The sequence below is a fragment of the Danio aesculapii genome, chromosome 7 (assembly GCF_903798145.1).
Source record: "Danio aesculapii chromosome 7, fDanAes4.1, whole genome shotgun sequence".
Lineage (NCBI taxonomy): Eukaryota > Metazoa > Chordata > Actinopteri > Cypriniformes > Danionidae > Danio > Danio aesculapii.
The window spans coordinates 22231283-22255601 of NC_079441.1; the positions used below are offsets into that span (position 1 = coordinate 22231283).

At 37.0% G+C, this 24319-nt stretch overlaps 1 protein-coding gene across 1 annotated transcript; it reads left to right on the forward strand.

Annotated features, from left to right (window-relative positions):
- The first annotated feature begins 369 nt into the window (after positions 1–369).
- On the forward strand, positions 370–23744 carry si:dkey-183c6.7 (urea transporter 2). Its single transcript, XM_056462692.1, has 8 exons — positions 370–689; positions 2135–2324; positions 3874–4002; positions 4095–4287; positions 8550–8697; positions 23203–23334; positions 23406–23455; positions 23562–23744. The coding sequence occupies exons 1-8, from the start codon at positions 575–577 to the stop codon at positions 23742–23744; spliced, it is 1140 nt and encodes a 379-aa protein (XP_056318667.1). The 5' UTR covers positions 370–574.
- Positions 23745–24319: the final 575 nt, after the last annotated feature.

Genomic DNA, 24319 nt, shown 5'->3' on the forward strand with positions numbered 1-24319 from the left:
AGCTCTACACAGCTAGATTCACAAATAATACATATCTCTGAAGAAAACAAACACATGAATGAAATTCTTCTCCTTTACTTTTTAATGTCTATGTATTTTTAAAGACTTTTCATTCTTAGCGGTCCTTTACAGACAACCAGTTGCAAATAGGTGAGGAGAAAATAATTTTGTAAGAACTAAAGTGATAAATTAACAACAACAAAGGCAGAATGCCGATATGTTCCCCCTTGTTGCGATTGCTCTCCAATTCACTGCTTTACAGAACAAGGAAAACATTATGGTAACAAAAAAATTGTGAATGATTGAGAGGAAAGCAAAAGATGGCACAGGTGAACTTTGTCCATGTACTGTATATAGTTTGAAAACGTGTAACAGCACGAGTTAATTAAGATGTGATATTAACCTTTACATGTGCACAGAGAACAGAGGAAGTGAGAGAGAACGACGCATGTCTGAAAGAAAGGACTGGGGAGACGGCGAGAAAAAAAAAAAAGAAGGAAAAGGTCAGTGGAAGTCGGATTAGTCAGAGTTGGGTCTGAAACTTCCTAAATGCTGCGCGGTTTCGATTGGCACCATGAGGATTTCAGAAAAAAATACACCGGAGCAGTCCGGAGGCCTAAAACAGCGTGTCATCAGTGCCCTGCTGTACTGCAGTGGAGAAATGCAACAGTTACACTCTCACATGCAGGGTAAGTGACCCTTACAACACATTACACAATATTCAGGACATAATAATATATATATATATATATATATATAATGCACCAGTGCTTTTGCATGTAAAATGTATTAGAACATTATAGCCTACACAAAAATGACTACAAAAATCCATATGTATTTATGTATATCTTGTTTCAAGAGTTCACACTTAGCTGATGATCCATCAAAAGCTTGTTTGGCATGCTGTCCCGGGAGAGAGCCCCGAGCTCAAGGGATCCTCGAGCCTGGGGCTTCCTCCTGTTCGCAGAGCGAGAGGGGAGCTTAAGCTCGGTGGATCTCAGAACTCCCCGTCTGCAGTAGCCAAGGGAACACTTGAGGAAAAAGGGGGCTAGACAAATGCTTGATTGTTATGCATGATGTATATCTTTGGATGGTGGGAGGAAACCGGAGAACCCGGGGAAAACCCACGCGGACACGGGGAGAATATACAAACTCCTCACAGAAACGCCTACTGACCTGGCAGGACCAGGGCTGGCAGTATTCTTGCTGTGGGGCTAACAGTGCTAACCATCCATATTCTTGAAATGAAGAGAGATAATATCATGAACATCTTTTGCATTTCACAACATATAATAACTTTACTTCTAGTTGATTATTTGGTATCAGAAGTGGCTTAAATGAAAGGCAAAGGCCTCTAGATTAATGTACAAATAATGTACAGTAATATAAAGTCATAGTGCAGTGGAAAAAGAATTAATACTGTGTATGACTCCCATGAGCATAGAGAACTGCATCCACACATCTCTGCAATGACTCAAAGAACTTATTAATAGTCATCTGGAATGGCAAAGAAAGCATTCTTGCAGGACTCCCAGAGTTCATCAAGATTCTTTGGATTCATCTTCAATGCCTCTTCCTTCATCTTACCCCAGCCATGCTCAATAATGTTCATTCTGGTGACTGGGCTGGCCAATCCTGGAGCACCTTGACCTTCTTTGCTTTGAGGAACTTTGATGTGGAGGCTGAAGTATAAGAAGGAGCGCTATCCTAATGAAGAATTTTACCTTTCCTGGGGTTTGTAATGTAATAGGCCGCACAAATATCTTGATACCTCAGGCTGTTGATGTGGCCATCCACTCTGTAGATCTCTCACACTGAATGTAACCCCAAATCAAGATTGTTCCTTCACCAAACTTGACAGATTTCTTAAAGAATCTTGGGGCAATTCGGGTTCCAGTAGGTCTTTTGCAGTATTTGTGATGATTGGGATGCAGTTCAACAGTTGATTCATCTGAAAAATCTACCTTCTGCCACTTTTGCAAATGATCAACTAGAAGTCAAGTTGTTATTTGTTGCTTTTACAACTGGGATCGACGACAAGACTTTTGTCAAGCGGTGTATATAATGTTCTTCTCGATTTTTTGAGAAAAACTTTCCCCGTTTAGTTCCTTATTTTGCTAAGTTCTCCCCCCAGATAAACCCTACCTGCTGCAGCTGGTGGAGTGGTGTTTGCGTGGGATCTCACGGGTGATTCTGCTGAACAATCCCCTGAGTGGAGCTGTGATTCTGGCAGCGCTGTTGCTGGAGAGCCCCTGGCAGGCTCTGCTGGGAACGCTCGGCCTTTTGGCCTCCACCTTTACAGCTATAATCCTGGGACAGGACTGGTGAGGAATTACACACCCACACATGCACAAAAGCATATGCATAGAGCAAAACATGCACAAATTATTGCATACTCAGGCATCCATGCATGAATAAAACACATGTTTGGAGCAAGCGCAAACAAATACAAAAGCGTGTATCAGGAATACTGGGACTTAAACAGCTACACAAACAAACCTCTGCAGCATGAACTGCTTTTACAGCTGGGGTGTAAGTGAACGATGGTGGGACAACAACCGGCGATTTTAGCAAAAAAATATTATTCCAAAAACCATTGATGTCCGTTTTTTGCCAGATTTAAAAGGCTAGTAAGGGGAAAATAAAACTTTGCTCACTATTTATTCACGTTCAATTGGTTCCAAACCTTTATACGTTTATTACTTCTGTTAAACAGAAAGAAGATATTTTGAAGTAAACTGTTAACTACTTCCATAATAGGAAAAACAAATATTATAGAAGTGAATGGTTACAGGATTTCAACTTTTTTCAAAGTATCTTCTTTTGTGTTTAACAGAAGAAAACACTGTCTGGAAACTCATTGAGAGTAAACATTGAGAATCTTATTTTGTGAAACAGAAGAAAGATACTTAAACAACTTTTTAACAAGTGAAGAGAGAGTAAATGATGATAGAATTATGTTGATGAATTACCACATTACTTTGATGGCAATGATTTTTAGTGATCTGTATCAAACAGTAGTTGCTTGTGGGCAGTAAAAAACAAAACACAACAGAACAAAACAAAACAGGATGAAATAAATATTAAAAGCAACAACGTTCTGGGAAAGCATTGATCATCATCATCATCATCATATGCCATATAAGCACAAATTAAGTTTAAAAATGCAAACAGTGTTCATTTACATTGCATTTGTGTATTCATGCATGTAATCCTAAAAAAACAATTGAGGAATTAACATTATAAATTGATACCAGACATGATGCGGTGGGCCTTAAAATCACCGGGATTTGCATCCTATTTTGCATCATAGGTGCCTTTTTAAGTTTGTATGAAATTTAAATTTACCGTGTTGCACACATTGCTATCCTTTAGGTAAACAATTATCAAAACATTATTTTGGTAATCTTCAATCAAAGTCTGAACATTTGCTTCTACCTTTGGAGAGGCGGTCCTTTTTTAATGACATCACTTTGACTGCTTTATACACAATATTTTTAGCCATGCTCCCCTTACCGTTAGTTTGCAATGAGGGAATGATTGTGAAAAATAAATCCCCGTCCCCTACTCAATATTCCATTTCAGCTGGAAGTACATCAACATACTGAAATAAAAATCTCAACAACTTCTGGTTCACGCGGACTCTAAAGGTGGAATATTTGATCATCGACATAAAATTAATGATTATTCAATGTTAAAATCCTATTTAATTGCAAAAAAAAACACAGATCATCTAGTTTGGATTGAGAAACTTTGTTTGAGGAGGATTAAGGTGTAGAAAATGGATTGTGCTTTTATCTAAACACATGACTGCTAGAAGAGAAGCACATGCTGATTTCAGTCTGCACACATGATCCTAACCTGTGTGTGCAGTGAGGAGGTGTCCAGTGGTCTTCATGGTTTTAATGGGATGCTGGTGGCTCTGCTGATGGGTGTGTTCAGCTCTGCTGGAGACTGGTACTGGTGGCTCCTGCTGCCTGCATGTCTTGGAGGAGCTGCAACGTAAGTCCAAAGTAATCCTAATTAAGTATATTATTAGATTATTTTTACTTGTCATAAAACCTAATAACCAACTCATATCTCTCATGTCTTAGAACCTTTCTTTCTAGTAGTCTGGCTCCAATTGTGGACCACTGGGATTTACCAGTGAGTGTCTTCCCATTTAACACAGTCATTGTACTGTATCTGGCCTGCACCGGCACTTCCAACCCCTATTTTCCAAACTATCCTGCCCATCCACCAAGGGCTCCAGAGAGCACAAACCAAACCCAACTCCATGTTCCACAGGTGAGAATCGGGCTGCGTCCAAAATCGCATATTACTCGAGTAGGTACTACATTTGAATTTACTGAATTAACTTTTAGAAAAGTACGTTCTATATAGTATTAATGTGAATAGTATGAATAGAATTCTGACGTACTACATTCGCCATTTGTCATTATCACGTGACCTACCCGCGTCAGTTGCGTCGCTTCACTCCCATTCAAGAATGGTAAAGTCTAGATCGGATACGCAGCCAGCCGGAAGTGCGATATGCACATCAATTATAATAGCATTTTTTATGGCACTGTACAACAATAAGGGTGACGCAGTGGCGAAGTAGGTAGTACTGTCGCCTCACAGCAAGAAGGTCGCTGGTTCGAGCCTCTGCTGGGACAGTTGGCATTTCTGTGTGGAGTTTGCATGTTCTCCCTGCGTTCGCGTGGGTTTCCTCCGGGTGCTCCGGTTTCCCTCACAGTCCAAAGACATGTGATACTGGTGAATTGGGTAAGCTAAATTGTCCGTAGTGTATGAGTGTATGTGTGGATGATTCCCAGAGATAGGTTGTGGCTGGAAGGGCATCCGCTGCGTAAAACGTGCTGGATAAGTTGGCGGTTCATTCCGTTGCGGCGACCCCGGGTTAATAAAGAGACTAAGCCGAAAAAAAAAAGAATGAATGTATAACAATAGTTAATATTTTTACAGTAGTGTGACGCTTTGGTTTAGGGTTGGGGTGGGGGTAGGCGTTAATAAAATACAATAAATGGGAAATTTAATAAATAATATAAATAATTCTCGTTAACTTCCGGCCACATCCATATCCGATCTAGCAACGACCTTCAAAAATTCTCTCGCATGGCATCATGGGATAGCGTAGTGTCCACCTGATGCGCACTTTGGTTGCTGCTAGGTCAGATACGGTTGCGGCTGAATGTTAATAAGAATTATTTATATTATTTATTGAATATCCATCATTTCTTTGATGGAATTTGTAGGGGAAACCAGAGCACCCGGAGGAAACCCACGCGAACACGGGGATAACATGCAAACTCCACCAGAAATGCCAACTGGCCAAGTCAAAATCCACCCAGTAACCTTCTTGTTGTGAGGCGATTGTGCTACCCACTGCGCCACCGCAACACCCCTTTGTAAAATTTCCAGTTAATTGTATTTTAGTAACATCAAACCCTACCCCAAACGTCACAGTAATGTAAAAACAGTAGTTCCACCGAGTATTATTTATGCCATCTATTAAATTACCCAATAAATTGCATTTTTTTATGTCTACCTCCACCCCAACGCTAAACCCAACCACCACAGTCCTGTAAAAATATTAATTAGTGTTATCCAGTGTCAAAAAATTGATTCTTTACTGACATTTGTTTCCCAGTGTTGGGTTGCAGCTGGAAGGGCATCTACTGCGTAAAACATATGCTGGATAAGTTGGTGCTTCATTCAGCTGTGGCGAACCCAAATTAATAAAGGGACTAAGCCAAAAAGAAAATGAATGAATATAACACTTTATTAGGTACACCTGACCAACTGCTCGTTAATGCAATATTTCTAATTTCTAATCAGCCAATCACATGGCAGAAATTCAATGCATTTAGGCATGTAGACATGGTCAAGACGATCTGCTGCAGTTCAAACCGAGCATCAGAATGGGAAGGAAAGGTGATTTAGGTGACTTTTAACATGGCATGGTTGTTGGTGCCAGAAACTGCTGATCTACTGGGATTTTCACACACAACCGTCTCTGGCATTGAAGAGTGAACCAGAGAATAGTCACAAACGAAAAAAAATAAAATATCCAGTGAGCGGCAGTTCTGTGGGCGCAAATGCCTTGATGATGCCAGAGGTTAGAGGAGAATGGCAGGACTGGTTTAAGCTGATAGAAAGACAACAGTAATTCAAATAAACACTCGTTACAACCAAGGTATGCAGAATAGCATCTCTGAAAGCACAACACGTCCAACATTGAGGCAGGCTACAGCAGCAGAAGACTACACCAGGTGCCACTCCTGTCAGCTAAATCAGGAAACTGAGGCTACAATTCGCACAGGCTCACCAAAACTGGACAATAGAAGATTGGAAAAACGTTGCCTGGTCTGATGTCTCAATTTTGGGATCAACAACATGAAAGCATGGATCCATCCTGCCTTGTATCAACGGTATAGGCTGCTGATGATGATGTAATGGTGTGGGGGTTATTTTCTTGGCACACTTTGGGCCCATTAGTACCAACTGAGCATTGTGTCAACGCCACAGCCTACCGGAGTATTGTTGCTGACCATGTCCATACCTTTATGACCAAAGTATACCCATTTTCTGCTGGCTAATTCCAACAGGATAATACGCAGTGTCATAAAGCGCCAATCATCTCAGACTGGTTTCTTGAACATGACAATGAGTTCACTGTACTCAAATGGCCTCCACAGTTACCAGATCTCAATCCAATAGATCACCTTTAGAATGTGGTGGAATGGGAGATTCGCATCATGGATGTGCAGCCGACAAATCTGCAGCAACTGAGTGACGCTCTCATGTCAAAATGGACCAAAATCTCTAAGAAATTTTCCAGTAGCTTGTTGAATCTATGCCACGAAGGATTAAGGCAGTTCTGAAGGCAAAAAGGGGGTCCAACCCGGTACTAGTTAGGGGTACCTAATAAAGTGGCCTATTAAGTCTTTAACCATTTTAGTGTTGGTATGAACAACCACTAATACAACAATCTGAATATTCTTAAAAGACACTCTAAAATTTTAAATAATAAATAATTATTCACAGTATTTTGAAGCACCCACAATATCGGCACCGTGCGTGTTCATCATCATGATATATTGAATGATTGAATATCGTCATATGTCTATAGGTGAGAAGATGAAACGAATGCAAAAAATGACGAAAATGAAAGAGATGAAAACCCTGAATGATGCAAAAGGGCCATTCATGTTCCTAAAATATCTATCCAGTCATCTTGCTGATTAGGTTTTATTGTATTCTCCCTCGCTCATGCCTCTCATTCACTGCAGCTCTGCCTTTTTTATTTGCTGTCTTCCTGTTTTGCCTCTCTAACCTCCTTTATCCTCACACACAAAAGTCTGTTGTTTCCTCCATCTGTCTTCATCATCTTTCCATCTCGCATCTCTCCTGAGACCTGCGTGTATGTGTTTAGATCTTTTATGTCATGATGATTCTTGTATTTATTGCATTACCCCGGCTGGCTGAATGGCTGATCTGCTCACTCTGGCGTACACTATAGCAACTTTCTATTATGGGCTGTTTATAGCACACATATTTATGCACTAAGTAATGTATGGTGCTATTAGCATGTCTCCATGGAGACAGCTTAATCCAGAAATGACAGGACAATGAGGAAGAAATAAAAAAAAATAAAAAAATACCTGTATATGTATTTTTCACTCTCACCTTCATGAATATTTGATGCGAGTTAAAAGCCCATTAATGCTGCCTTGTAAAATTTGCTCATAAAATATACGATCAGAGTGAGCGTTTGATAAAAATGATGATAATATGGAAAATTATCTATATTCATATGAATATACTGATTTTGTTTAATTGATATGCTTGTGAAATCTGTTAGCAGATACAAACATTTAAAAGTGTACATCAGTCTCATTTGGGGAAATGGAGTGAAGACATTTAAGAGTCAAGCAAATGGCTCATGGCTATAAAAATAGATTTGTCCTTCCTGTTACAATATAAAGTACATCAGCATCAGAGCAGGAAAGAAAACATTGATGAGCCCTTGTCATATAAATTGAATTCGTTTTCTGCTCTGCTGTTCAAAATTATGGGGTGTGATTTTATAAAATAGTTTGTGTAGCAAATCATGCACTAAATTAAAATGTGACAGTATATACATTTATAATGTCACAAAAAAATTCTAAGTGTTTTCAAAATGTGTAATGATTAGAAATGTTTCTTGAGCAGAAACTCTGAAGACTTTAGTAATGGATGTTAAACAATGGACCTCTGCCATCACAGGAATTGATTCTATTTTAAAACGAAACAGTTGCTTTCTAATAATATTTGACAATATACTATATATTTGATCAAACAAATCCAGATTTAGTGAGCTAAAGTTCCACCCTTCAAAACATTCCCAACCTTAAACTTTTGAATGGTAATGTTAAAGTAATATGTAAAAGTAATATTTCTGTTCTTTATTTCTGTTATGTTATCTCCTTATTTTGTCAACTCTAATACCTTGTTGAATGTAGTGTAGAACAGTCCTCATGTGCAGGTGTGTTTGCTGTTCCCATTAGCTCCTGCAGGGGGTGGTATTGGGCGTAGGGCAGATCTTTGCCTGTGGGACTCTTGGTCCATCTCTGCTTATCCTGGGCGCCGTTTTCATCTTCTCACCCATTCTGGCCATCAACGCCCTCCTCGGGTCTGTGATGAGCACTATGGCAGGTAAGTCAGAAACAAACAAGGAATATCAATTGAAGTGCTAGAGCAGTCACTAGTGAGCTTTACAAACTCCTTACATCTTCTTCTAGCTTGTCTTACACTTTTCAAAAAAAGGTACCTGGACGAACCAAAAAAGATTTTTCACAGTTATACAATAGAGAAAAACTTTTTTTGAGTTACCTGAAGAAGTTTTTAATTATTTTTTCATTGCGCGAAGAACAGTTTCATAATAAATAAAAACAGTTTTGCTCTGCCAAACGATTGACGATGGTTTGACTGTTTTAAAGAATGACTGTTAAAGTCATTTAAAGAATGCTTTACACACACAGCATTGTTAGTTTACAAAAAAAAATCACATTTTTTCCCTGTTGTGATGCTTAGTTTGAACTGCAGCAGATTGTCTTGATCATGTCTACATGCATAAATGCTTTGAGTTGCTGCCATGTGATTGGCTGATTAGAAATTTGCGTTAACAAGCAGTTGGACAGGTGTACCTAATATAGTGGCCGGGTATTTTCAAACATATTTTGACGTTAATCTGGTCTACGCCATATACGACTGTATATATGGCTTCTGTTTGTTAACTAAACAGAAAAGTTCATTTGTTAACATTGGTTAATTTAATTTTTGCACTACTACACAGTTTTATTGTAAAAAAAACAAGAAGAAAAGATTGGACATTGGTTTTGACGTCAACCTGATTTTCTTTTCTCAACAAAATCCAACGTCCCCACGACGTTGAGGTACAACGTCAATATGACGTCATGTTGACATCCTGTGCCTGCAGGGTTCTCATTAATATTTTATAAGACAGCATTATTTAAACAATGTCATTCAGATTCATTTTAGAGTTTATTACTGTTTCTGTATGCCAAATATTGTCATTTTAAAGAGATAGTTTACTCAAAAATCTGAATTCAGAATCATTTACTCACCCTTGACTTGTTCCACTTTTTTGATCACAAAAGAAAATATTTTGAAAATGTTGGAAACCAGAAGCCATTGACTTTAATAGGAAAAAAAATTCTATGAAAATCAATGGTTACAGGTTTCAAACATCCTTCCAATATCTTATTTCGTGTTCGACCGAACCAAAAACTCAAACTGCTTTGAAACCAGCAAAGGGTGAGTAAATGATGACATTATGTCCATTCTTTTGAGAACTCTCCCTTTGACAGAACTTTGAATGCCTTTGAGCTGTTGGAGACAAATCTAAATCTAAGTTAAATCCAGTTCATTTTCCTGCAGCGTGTCTCCATGGTGGTTAGAAAATATTTGAGATAGAAACAACATGCTTAAACAGAGAACGAATCAGATATTTGTGGGTCAATCTTATCTCTGGTTTAGTGCTGAGCATTCTAACAGTGTAGCTGTGATTAGCAGCTCCAAACAGTTTCTTCAAACGCCCACTATGCAGAAGACCATCATTTGCGCCTGCCGCTTGATAATTAGCCACTTTTACTGCTGCGTTTCCCACCTTAAGACTGGGAGGTGTTTTTTTACCCTGCAACTCATACATTTCTCTCCCTCTCATATATTTCTCTATTCCTCTGTTATATTATACATACACAGGCATACAAAAACATGAGTCATCGCAGACACATAGACACTACCGGGGGAGGGGTAGACTCTGTCTTTGTGTGTGTGTGTGTGTGTGTGTGTGTGTGTGTGTGTGTGTGTGTGTGTGTGTGTGTGTGTGTGTGTGTGCGTGTGCGTGTGTGTGTGGTGTGTGCGTGTGTGCGTGTGTGTGTGTGTGTGTGTGTGTGTGTGTGTGTGTGTGTGTGAGGGATAAGGCAAAAGTAAGACACCTAATTTTCAGCTCATCACCCACACACATCATACACACCGTTTCGTTTCATCCCCTGCAGTGTGAATCACACTCCCAAACTTCAAAGCTCTCATGTAATATTCCATAAAAGAGTCTTTGAGATTATCTGAGACTCACTATGTGTTTGTGTGTGTGTGTGCGTGTGTGTGTGTGTGTGTGTGTGTGTATGAGACAGAGACTGTTGCTCTTTCTAGTATTGAGGGGGTTGATTTTAGAAAGGAGAATCTCCTTTTGGCTGTCTCCTTGTGTCTGTGTGTCAGCAGAACATTGAAATTTAATTTGGAAGGGGTTCAGATTGTTAGAGGGTTTGAAGTGAGGGAAACAGATGGAGAGAGAAGCAGCGAAGGCAGTGCTGGATTATGGATGGGCCGGTGCAGTGCTTCAGACTGTCAAGAGCCTCCAAAACCTCAGGCAGAACACGCTGAGACTGATGGAGGAAGCTGAACATCACCAGGGCCCTTGCACATACCTCGCTGTTCAAAAGTCGGGGCTTAGTAAGGTTTTACTTTTTTAAAAAGTAAGAAAGAAAGAAAATCTAACTTTTACGAGCACATTAGGATTGATTGTTGAAGAGCCATTGAATGTTAGAATATATACATATTTTAAAGTGTAGTTTTAAAGGTGGCCTATTATACAAAATTTTATAAGGTGTTTAAACAGTTGTGTGGCAATAGTGTGTGTATATAACCATGCTTTACTGGTAATAAAATGATTAATACATTTTTTATAATCACACTTCATAAAAACAGTCTGCAGAAACACTTTGATTGTCATTCTCCCTTTCTACGTGTTATTGGATGGGGGAAGTCCTGCCCATTAGTAACAATCTCTCCCTCGTTAGCATAAAATAGCCATTGTAAATCTGCTGCTATTCTAACGCATGGGCATTTTAAGCTCTGCCCTTTTTTCAAAACAGAGCTGGGAGTACAATCTCATTTGAATTTGACACAATTTGGACAGGGGCAGCTTAAAAGAGTTATTAATCATTATTTATGGGGTATTTTGAACTGAAACTTCTCATACACACTCTAGGGACATCAGAGATTTAATTTACATCTTGTAGAAAGGGGCATAATAGGTCCCCTTAAAGTGTATAAATATTACTGTATTGTATTGCAAACTCTCCCTATAGTCTCTTTCTGATTGAAAGCATTTCTTCACAAACTTTAAAAATCATAGTTATTTTACTAATTAAATTATTGCTGAATTTCTCAGAATAATAGCTTCATTTGAATTCCAATTATACTATTTTTTTTGCTACCGATCATATTTAGTTGGAATTTAAAAGACCCCATTTATACATTTTTAAACAAATGCCTTGCTTCTTTTCTTAGGTTTTAAATAGTCTTAAATTTTAACTAAACTCAGATTTATTAGCATTCTTGGGCTGGGCGATTAATGGAAGATGATTTTCATGCACATATTTCACTAAAGCTGGTTCTGGAAAACCTGCAGCACCTGTATTCAGATGGAGCAGCAATTACTATACAAAGCCTTAATTCACTGACAAGATATACTCAAACTCGCATTCAAAATCATAGCCAATTTAGTCCCGAGATAATCGAGATAATCGCTTTTCAGTGAACTATGGCTCTGTGTTGCTGCTACATTATTTTAGTTATAAGTAACTAATAAAGTTGGGCGGTGCAGTGGCTTCAGCCCCGGCTATGTCAGTTGGCATTTCTGTATGGAATTTGCATGCTTAGTGTGGGTTTCCTCTGGACGCTCCTGTTTCCCCCAAAGACATGCACTATAGGTAAATTGAATAAGATAAATTAGCTGTAGTGTATGAGTGTGAATGCGAGAGTGTATCTGTGTTTTGGGGTGTATGGGGCTTGCAGCTGGAAGGGCATCTGCTACGTAAAACATATGCTGGATAAGCTGGCAGTTCATCCCACTGTGGCAACCTATGATAAATAAAAGGGACTTAGCTGAAGGAAAATGAATGAATGAATAACTAATAAAGTTATGGTAACTAATATCCTTAACTTACTGAATTTGATTGTAATGCAATAACGAGCAACTTTTGTAAAGCTGCTATGAAACATTAATTAGTTTGAAAAGGTGCTATACAAATAAACTGATTGAACTGAATTGAATACATCTGAATGCATGTGAAAATACCACATTTCATAACTTCGTAACTTTAATTGAGTATTTGAACAAAATATTTCTTTGAGAAGCTTCCATACTCCTGTGTTTGCTAGTCCTGTTTGTAAATCTTGTTCCCGCTATGTTACCAGGATACTTCTTCATGGTGTATATTTGTATTTTGGAGTTTCACATGAAAGCGCACTCTGGAGTTCAGAGAAGATCACACAACCGTGCTTTCATGATATTATGTACATGACAATCACCGCTTAGCTTGATCACATTTACGATTTCATTTGGATTATTGTCCAGCCCTGTGTATGACAATGACATAGTTGTTTTTTTAGTCAAAGTCAAGTCAAAGTAAGCTTTATTGTCAATTCAACCACATGTACAGGACATATAGAGAATCAAAATTGCGCTACTCTCAGACCCTAGGTGCCTAACATATAATAACAATACAAAAAGTAGAATTTTAAAAAGAAATTACAATTGATACAATTACACATATAATATAATCTTAAAATATAAGAAAAAAAATAAACTTGTAAACATAATGGGTGTTAAATTGTTCATTGTTTAGTTGGTCGTCAAACAATTTTAAGGACCAAGCTACTTTTTGCAACAACAAAACAACAAGTTGTCCTGACAAACGGCAAAAAAATACACAGCAGTGTCCCCGGAGGCTTCACAAGATCCATGATTCTGTACCATAAAGTGGTCACATTATCAAAATTCCAGCCACATTTCATTTGCAAAAAGCCCACTGTCTATTCTCAATAGTGTTGAGATGCATAAAGAAGAGCTCACACACTAATCACTTTCAAATCAAGCCACTTTTGTGTTGGTCAGCCGTGCAAGTTCACAAGACCAACTTGTATAAAAGCAAAATCTACACTGTAAAAAATAAATTCATACAATTTAGGGTAAAAAAACGGCAGCTGTGGTTGCCAGTATTTTACCGTTAAAAATACGCTGCATACCGTAAAAGTAATTCCTCATTTTAACAGTAAACTACTGTATTTCATTAATTTATAGAGGTAATATGTCTGTATTTTGAATTACCAACATCTACATATCTCTTGTTACACAGATTGACACGTTAACACAGCCATATGCAGGAGGTGATGAGAAAGTTACATAATGAACCAATGCTCATCACAAACAACTTTTCCCACAAGCAGAAAAGAGTTTCAGTGTATAGAAGGTGCTCAGTGTCATTCACACAGCTACTAAACACCAGTGTGGAAACACGCATAAAATTAAAGTCATGAAATAAACATTGTTTATCAACATTAGATGTAAGATAAATCGCTAATGTACATAACTGATGGGGAAACAACTAAAAAGATCCATATTAATGTCAACAAAAAGCATAAAAAGTGATGTGCCATACAGGGAATTCTGGGAAAGTCAATTTACGGTAATTCGCTGTATATATTAAGGAAACATACTGTTAACCAGGTTACGGATTTTTACTGTTGCATTTTTACAGTTTTTTACCCGTGAAATTATGGACATTTTTTACAGTGTATCCTCAAAACTCGCAGACACAAAAATTTCTATAGGAATAACTAGAATAAGGCCAACACTGTTCCACACACACACACATACACAGACACACTGATCGTTCTCCTCACCCTCAAATCAATACCACTCTCATCCCTCCACTCATTTTACCATCCTCCTCTTTTTTCATTGATTAATGGTTCACTTTCTTCTCAGCGGTGTAGAATTTCTCTCTTACTACAGTGTGAAATTACATCTGTATTTTACAAGAGAAATACCTACAGAGAAAAAGTCGAGTCTCTTTACCAGATTGTACTCTCACTGATATTGTGCTTGAGTTCTTCCCAATGATGATCAAGCTGAATGTTCAGATCCTGTGCCTGCTTGTCTTGTATCCTATAATGCTGAACGTGTTGATTGTCAGCCTCATAACCTGAAACTAATTACATGAGCTGTTTTATTTCCTGTTCAGTCCATTGGTGGTTGATTGGATTGTGAGATGTGGAGGTTTTAATCAAAATAAAATGCAACCTTTGTGGTGGATTGAGGAGGAGGAGATTGAAGGATTGAAGTGTAATTTTCACAGGTGATTTTAACAAGTAGAATGAGTGGAACATTTTGATTAAAAATGATGAGGTAAACAAAATATGATTATCAAATTAAACATGGATGGATAAGCAGTGCCTTTACGAAATAGGACATTTATTTATTTTTATTTACTTAACTATTTAATTCAGGAATTGAATTAGATCCGTTTTTTCTGTAGCATTTACTTCATTACAGAGTCATTTTTATCTGTGTAGTCTAGAGTTATCTATTCAGGATAAAGCCCATAGAACACAATAATTGGGTTTCAATCTCCCAGTTTTGATGTGCATTTTGAAGTTATCGCATGAGAAACGAGAGATGGAAACATTCAAAAAAATGGAAAAAAGTTTTTAGACTTAGGCTACTTGAGGTGGTTTTGGATTTGTGCGAGAGAAAAAAAAGGTTAATATGATTATTTGATGCAGTGTGACTATTAAGCTTGCGTTGTTTACCATTGGTTACCAGATTACCAATACTACAGTCAGCCACTCTAACAACTTGATCGAAATCCTCCAAATTTCCATTAGTTTTTTTGAAAATATTCACTTCATGTTAGGATGAAACTGGGCTATTGATTTTATGTAAACATATCATGTGCAGCCTTTATCCAATTAGTGACAATTTAAAAATACAAATTCAGGTTAACATCAAAATCAAAAACTTTATTAGCACATTATTGTGCATGATGGCATTCTCTTTATTACAAGTATGTGCTGCTTTTTCATCTGCCACTTTACATGTGCATTGTAAAGGGCACCTATGACGAAAATCATTTGGACACAAAATCATTTGGACAGAATTGTGTGTAGGTATAGTGTGTCCACAGTCATATTGAGTTGTTAAAAGAAGATTCAATGTTAAAAGAAGATTCAAATCCCTCCCATTTTGAGGCTCACCGCAACGTGACATAGAAGTGCGGTTTCCCCGCCCACCGAATTGATTGACAGCGTGTATTAACATGTCTTCGTAGTAACGCATATAATCATATCAACAAAACAGGACGTGCGCAAAGTAACTGGGATTAAAAGATCTGTTCAGCCTGCTGTGATCATCAGTCAAATCAGTCAAATCGTACGTCAAATGTGATCAAGAATGAGTTTTACAAGTTTAAAACCTTTTAAAAACAGTGCCAACATTCTAAAAGGTATAATAAATAATCTGGAACTTGTGACACATTCTGGAGACACAAAAGACTTATCTTAAATCTTGAAAAAGGGGTAAAATAGGTGCTCTTTAAAGTCAATAGTATTTTTATGAATCGGATTCCTAGGATACTCTCTGCTGTGCTACTATAGTTTTGGTATGGTCTCTGCTATTCTCAACATTTTTTTTAAATAATACACTTTTTCTTGTCTTTATTGTCTTTGGAGTAAACAGGCTGTTAACCCAACATTTGATTTGTGTGTGAAACATCAGTCATCTTTCATCTTTATTTCTAGAGCGCTTTTACAATGTAGATTGTGTCAAAGCAGCTTAACATAGAAGTTCTAGCAAATTAAAAATGTGTCAGACCGGTTTTTAGAGTTAAAGTTTAGTTTAGCTCAGTTCAGTGTGGTTTAATTTCACTGCTGAAAGGCCAAACCCATCGGTGCACAGCTCCACAAGTCCCAAACCAAGCAAGCCAGTGGCGACAGTGGTGAAGAATAAACTTCACCAACTGACGAAAGTGAAAGAAAAAAACTTGAGAGACATCAAGCTTAGTTGGGCATGACCATTTCTCTTCTGGCCAAACTTCTTGTGCAGAGCTGCAGTCTAGGTGCTGGGGATGCCAAAATTCATTAGTGTATGAATTATTAGGACTATATGTTTGCCCTGGGAAAGATATGAGTATGTGACACAAAATAACCCATAATTCCATTAAAGGGATAGTTCACCCAAAAACTAAATTCTGCATTATTTAGTCGCCCTTTATTTTTTCAAGTCTTTTTTCTGTTAAACAAAAAACTTTATATTCTGAAAAATGTTGGAAATCTGTAGCCATTGACCTCCATAGTATTTGTTTTTTCTATAATGGAAGTCAAAATGTCATCTTTAGTGTTCAACAGAATAAAAATACTGACAGAGGATTGCAACCACTTGACGGTGAGTAAATTAATAGTGAATAAATGCACTAAATGTAAATGCAGTAAATTTCAATTGTTGTATGAACTATCCCTTTAATCCAGTTGCGTTATATTCGTTTGTCCAGATATTTCACCAAATTGAAACCGTACAGGGACTCTTAATCCTTCCACAGCATGAAGTGTGGTCCACTGATAATGTGATCTGCTGTTTAGCAGACAGGCTGTTCATGCTGTCCTCTCTATATGACTCATAGTATAAATCCACTGAAGTTTGCACGGGTTCACAAATGATGATCCCGCACATACATATGCACAAAGAGAAGCCTGTATCCATGGTGATATTGAAAAAAAGATAGAATTCACTCTGGGTCAGGGATCTTGAGTTTAGGTTACAGACTTGCATAGATATCATATATGATTGCATTGTATTGTTGCATAACTGCATCAAAGACAGAAAAGTGAGTTATGGAAACACCAGAAGAAATACTGCGTGCTCTATGATTCACAGCATTTGCATTGGCGATGAATCCGCTCTCACCCTGACACAGATTCCCTGCAGCATCCATAATCAAGGGCACGCTTGTCTTATGCTTTTATTCCTCAAATCTCAAACTCTTTCAGTGACACACTAATCATGAAAATAGATATTTTACACGTAACGCAATCTGTTTTACAATTACTAAGTCGTCTACGCATGTTTACCAATTTGCAACAGCTTGAAATCCGTAAATCTGTCAACAGCCTCCTTATGTGAGAATGCAGAATCAAGCGGCTCCAGTGACGCTACAAAAACAACATTTGTTTATAAAAACTGAAGCGAATACATGACAGAAAGCGGGAGTGGACAGACGGTACGAGTCTCATGGGTCACATTGCTTTCCTGTTCAGACGAGAAGAGAAAGCGAGGGATCTGGGTGTGTCCTGTCCTCCCTCCTGCTGCTGATGCCACGGTTTCATCTTAGAGCTCTTTTATTGGCATCCCTTATTGAGGAGCCCTTCGCTGTAAAACTGAGAAACATAAAGAGTCCCAAAAGTGCAGTCAGAAAGATACACTTGTGCTGATGTTTCACGTCAGGGCTCTTTCTTCCTTCAGTGCTGCTGAATACTTCAGTGTGTATTGCTCAAATTGACTGCCCTTTCTGTATGTTAGTGGCTGTTTTTGCCACATTGACGTCCATTATAACAATATTTTTTTGATTGCAAAGCCTTGACACCATTTAATCACGCATTCTTGATTGCTGGTAGTGTTCCCTGTTGGGAAGAGATAAAATGTGTAATTTTTACTGTTTACTGAGTGCATTGTTGAGTTTTGATGAGCATGTCGCCAAAATATGTGTCAAAATAAAATTTTTCACCAAAAATCACTCCATTTGCTGAAACTCAGAGAAAGCTGTGGCTAAATTAAAACTCAAAATCACTCCAGAGTGGATGAAAATATCCCCAACAGCACACAAAGGTTAATGAATGTGGCACAAAAGAGTACATAAAAATGTATTTAACATTTTTTTCTTTTTGTTCAATGATGGTTTTGTATATACTGTACAGGGGTGCGTTTCCCAAACAACAACGTAACTCGCGGCTGAACTATCATAGTATGATTCATCGTTTGAGAAAAGAATGATGTAGTGAAAAGTGTTTCCCAAAACCCGTAGTTTCTCTGTCGCAGATCTATCGTTTGAACCACGTTAGTTATAACGTAAAACGCCCATAATGATGCTCTAAAGGGGGTGGTGACAACTTCTTTAGCGAAAAAACCCATAAATTCTTTGTGTAAATTATATTATTTTACACACATACGCATTTAAAAAAATCCAGTATGATTCTTGGTAAAAACATGCACTTGTTTTCCATATTAATTGAAATATATGTAAACGGCACACATAGGGCGTGTTTCCTTCACAAAAATTATTGAGAACATTACATATTCTATTCTAAAACATAAAATCACTTACAAAAGCTAACATAATCTCATATATATAAATCATATAAATAAATAAATAAATAAATGAGGCGATTTATTAAAAAATGAAATTTTATATTTATTAGGAAATGAAAAAAATCCTATTTTAATAATAATATTAATGATGATGATGATGATGATTATTAATTAGTAGGATATTGTTTATTTATTTATTTTATTTCTTAAAAAGTCTACTTTTACAATTTGACACATGCAAACCACTGCAGAAATGTTCTAACCAACAGGCCCATGTCATATAGATGTACAGTACAGATACTTAATAAGATACTTAATAAATAACCTACTATAAATTAAAACCATTAACGTATTTTGTTTTCACAAGCTTTGGAGACGCAACATAAATTCAGTTTTTAAATAATAGGTCACCTATAGCTTTCGTTATGAGTCACAGCTGTCAAAATAACATCAATGTTTTCAAACTGCACTGCAAAGGGTAAAATTGAGCAACTGTAAATATGAAGACTGAACTGTAAAAATACTTTGAAAGCAAATTACACCTAAGAGAGATGACTTTTTTTAATCATTCCAAGTTTAAATGTTAGAATGTTCTAAATGAATAGGGTATAGGGGGATAATTGGGAATAGAACAAAGCCAGGAACTATGTTTCTAACTGCAGCTCTGGTATAGTTACAAGTACACAAGTTTGTGACACAGTTTGCGAATGTTCATTGGAACAATGGTTTTGGGAAACGCTAAATCAACTAACTATGTTTGTAACGATGCAACTAACAATGGTTTTCAGAAACGCATCCCTGATCAAAAGTTTGGGGCCAGTGAAAATGTATTTATACTTATAAGGATGCATTTATATGAATAATGTTGGCCGATACCTACACAGTAAAAAAATCTTGCTGCCTTAAATTTTTTAGTGGAAGTAACTTTCATAGTCATCTCAACTTACATCAATCAAACTGACTAAAGTATTAAGTTAAGCATTGTATAAACGCAGTTGTGTATAAAATGTAGTTAAAATCTGATTAATGTATTAAAATAAGTTAAAGCAACATATAAATACTTGGACTTTTTGTCCTGTTTGGGCATTCAGCAGGGAAATTTAAACCACACTGAACTGAACTAAACTGAACTTCAACTCTGAAAACTGGACTGACACAGTTTCAATTTACTATAACTTCTATGTTAAGCTGCTTTGACACGATCTACATTGTAAAAACGCTACAGAAATAAAGATGAATTGAATTGAATTAATTTTTTACAGTGTATGACCAATAATTATTGAAAGCCAATAACCAATATATAGGCAGATTAAAAAATTAGGACACCCTATGAATTTCCAATTTTTCCAAATCAGGACATAAAAAATTCATCTGATAATAATCTAACAATTTGGAAAATAAAACCTCAGATGAACAACATTATAGCATTAACAAAAATAATTTAGGCAGGCACAGCTAATCAAAATGCTATTGTCATCTCATACAGAAAACAAGGACTTTAAAGCGGACCTAATAAGACACATTATTAAATATTACAATTATAACAATTTCAACAGCAACACTCGCGCACAATACGCAGCTGATTCAGTCATTGCCTAGAGATAAAAAGCACACCACATTTCTTTTTTTCTTCTGGTGCGCCTCGTGTTTTTGGCACATTCAGTGTGATCGGCCTCTTAGGATGAAAGCATAAATAGAGCAGCTTCAATGAATTAGAAAACATTATTTGTTGGGTATTTTGAGCTGACACTTCACATAAACACTCTAGGGACATCAGAGACTTATTTTACATCCTGTGTGAAGGGGCATAATAGGTACCCTTTAAGCCATTACTGCTAAAAGTAGATCTACAGGGATCTGAATCATCTAATAGACAGACAGACAGACAGACAGACAGACAGACAGACAGACAGACAGACAGACAGACAGACAGACAGACAGACAGACAGACAGACAGACAGACAGACAGACAGACAGACAGACAGACAGATAGATAGATAGATAGATAGATAGATAGATAGATAGATAGACAGATAGATAGACAGACAGATAGATAGATAGATAGATAGATAGATAGATAGATAGATAGATAGATAGATAGATAGATAGATAGATAGATAGATAGATAGATAGATAGATAGATATGCCTCCTGGCAGAAAGACAGTATAATAATGGACTATCATAAGGTCCCTACAATTGCTTAGGTCACATTTAAGTACGTTTATATTTACAAACAATATTGCTGAGTAATATAACTGTATATTCTAAAGCCTCGCTTGCTTAAGCAAAAAACGTAGAATATGAGAAACCATAAATAAGAGCTCTCAAGAGGTATGTTTATTAAATAGCTTCATGCTGTGAAGGAAATGCATAAGAAAGGAGAGAGAGAGAGAGAGAGAGAGAGAGAGAGAGAGAGCATTAGGGAGAGAAAGAAGACGTGCTACAATAAAAGAAAGCTCTAGGGAATGGTGGGCGGATGTTGAAGTCTGAAAGCTTGGACAGGAACATGGGGGCAGCAACTCTGCTGACTAAACTGTAATGAATATACACTGCCACCTACATGCCACAATCAGGACTACAACCAAGACCCCAGAAATATTATTCTCTAAATTCTCCAGTAAAACATCCAATCAAACCAATCCAAAGGAGAAATTACATCACACCAGATGCACAATAGCTTCTTTATGGAATTAAAATATGAACATACGTGTCAATAAAAATAATGTACCGTCAATGCAACATGAATTTTACAGCATACTAGTGATACTATTTCTGAAATATACATTATGCGAGTCTTCTGTGCATTTATGGAGGGATAGCTAATCCTTTATCTTTCCCATTCATCTCATAGCCTTGCGTCATGTAATGCGATGCTAATGTTTACAGAATGCTCACTAGCCACTCATTTCCAGAGTCTGTTTACCATCAGCCAGTCACCACATACTGTACATAGATGTCATTTTGCTAGCCATAGAGCTACCATTAACGATTAATAGCTAAAACTCAAAGATTAGCTTCCTTCCTACAGTGACTGATTAGAAACAAAGCGTGATTGTGCCATCATGATTTCATAATCTAGCTTAACTGAAATAATTTTAAGCATATTTAAATTAAGACTGCATTATGCTAAATGTTAAAATCTAATAATTAAATTGGTGTCCACACCAGCAAATTTTGTTCTATTCATTTAAATGTTCTATTCATTTTAGCCACCAAGCTTATTTTAAGCATTTAACCAAACCCCTTTCACAAAAAGAAAGACTTCAGGATGAAACCATAAATGCAAAAATTCAGACAAAAATATGTAATCCTTGCAAGATTATGTTGCAAAAATTGGCTGTGTTTGAAAACTTGTCTGCAGGTTACTAAATCAGCCATCTAAACAAAATAAAAATGATATTATAATGGGTAACAAATTAGCTATTACGGGTTTCGTTAATGTTTAAATGAAAATTTGACATTAAACATCTTAGCAATCACTTTGTTATTGGACAACACTTTTGAAAAACTAATTTGATTACCATCAATTCAAAGAAATTAACTCCCATTTTGAAAATTAACCATGATTTAATCATAGTGAAACTTTACTAATCATATTATTTATTTTATTTGTGTATTTATTATAATTTGTTTTACTACAATAGATAAACTATGTTTATGTAACAGAGGCCAGACAGTAAAGCGTTAAGCGGGTAAACCTCACTCCTCTGTCCTCTAAAAAAAAGGTGCTCTAGCGACAAACACTAGAGGTCATGGTCTTTAGCCTCCTTGTTGGAGCAACTGACTCCCAAGTGAAAAGACACGGGTTCCATCCCAGCTCAGAGCGGGTTGGGTGCTGTAGGACTGGTGTGGTCACATTTAGTTGAGCAAAGTCATGGTTAATTAGCTGTTACCATGATTTACAAAAACTTTGTTTAGTGAGGGTGTAATAAAGACTCATATTTTAAATCTATAAATATATATTTATATGTGTGAATAATATATGTATTCCTAACCCAGCTTCAAGCAAGACTTTAGTATTATAATAACTAAACATTTGTCTGGTTATTACCAAAGCTCACTCTGTTTTGGCCACACAAACGAAAATTAACCATGGTTTAAATAGTGCAAAACTATGTATAAATAGTATAATTTAGTATAGTAAATCAGAATAATTTGTGGTTAATATGTTTATACAACAAAAATTTGTTTTATTTTTTTAGTAACGTAAAACCGTGGTTAAATTTCGAAAGAGTACGTTACTTTTTCCGACTGAGCCAAGTTTTTGAGTTTTTGTTGTTTTCTGGTAATGTGGCAAATAAGTCCCAAACAACAACACATAAAACAAAACAAACCTGTCAAAGTGAGCACTCGTGAGCCAGAATGAATAACTTTAACCGAAGACAATCAAGCAATCGTCGTGAGACTAGAGAAACGACTACTCATCGTAAGTAAACAACTATAATGAATCAACAACTGTATGAAGTCAAGTGCTCTCCGTTTCCCCCTGCAGGTCTGTCTATGTCAGTACAGCACAGATTTCTATACTCTGGTCTATCAGGCTTCAATGGGGCTCTAGGCTGCATGGTTGTTGGAGCGTTTTTTATATTTAGTTGGAGAACACTTCTCTTATCTGTTGCAAGTGGTGAGTAATCCACAATCCCCTCCTTTGTAGTATTCATTCTTCTGCAATTAAATTATTCATTCTTTCTGCAGCCTTGCTTTCAGCTTACACAGACATTGCCTTGAGCAACCTGTTAGGAGCTGTGAGTAGACAAATACACACCTATAAACAGTCTGTCTAGCTCACCCTCTGGGTTTGAGCTCTGCATTCAGCTGGTGTTTGTTTGTCTCTTTCTTTCTCCTGGACAGGTGGGTCTCCCAGCAAGCAGTTGGGCTGCTACTCTGATTGGCACACTGGTACTGTTGCTGACAGGCAAAAACCTAAAAGAACACAGAATCCCCACTGGAAAAGTAACCTCACCTGAGATGAACTTGCGCTCACATAAGGAATGGTCTGCAACCAATGACTACACGACTACAACTGATGCATAGTGTTTACATAAATGTATGTATTATTTATAATATAAAAGTACCCAACTGTGAATGCGCATAGCTTTTTTTAACATATAAAATGCTTTTATTCAGCAAGTGTGCATTAAATTGATCAAGTGAAGTAACAAAAATGGCTTTTGTGTTACAAGAGACTTCTATTTTAAATAAATCTATTTTTAAATGTTGTAATAAGAATACTGAAAATGCTTTCAAGTTCTATCCTTTTGTCCAATGTCATATTCTCTTAAAAGAAAGTGCATCATGCTTACCCGAGTAGTTGTTATACACATAAATCAATTGTATTTTCAGAAACATTTGTAAATTTTAAAGTAACTTAAAATGAAAAGAATAATCTGCTTTCTTCATTTTTCTTTCTTTTCGGCTAAGTCCCTTTATTAATCTGGGGTCGCCACCGCGGAATGAACCGCCAACTTATCCAGCCCATGTTTTACACAGCGGATGCCCTTCCAGCTGCAACCCATCTCTGGGAAACATCCATACACACTTACTAACACTCGTACACTACGGACAATTTAGCCTACCCAATTCACCTGTACCGCATGTCTTTGGAAACC

What these genes read in the sequence shown, in the direction of transcription:
- si:dkey-183c6.7 (XM_056462692.1), top strand. Translation starts at nt 575, where the DNA reads ATGAGGATTTCAGAAAAAAATACACCGGAGCAGTCCGGAGGCCTAAAA. An exon ending in ATAATCCTGGGACAGGACTG is followed by an intron (nt 2,325 to 3,873) that starts GTGAGGAATTAC and finishes CTGTGTGTGCAG; the next exon opens with TGAGGAGGTGTCCAGTGGTC. An exon ending in TGAGCAACCTGTTAGGAGCT is followed by an intron (nt 23,456 to 23,561) that starts GTGAGTAGACAA and finishes TCTCCTGGACAG; the next exon opens with GTGGGTCTCCCAGCAAGCAG.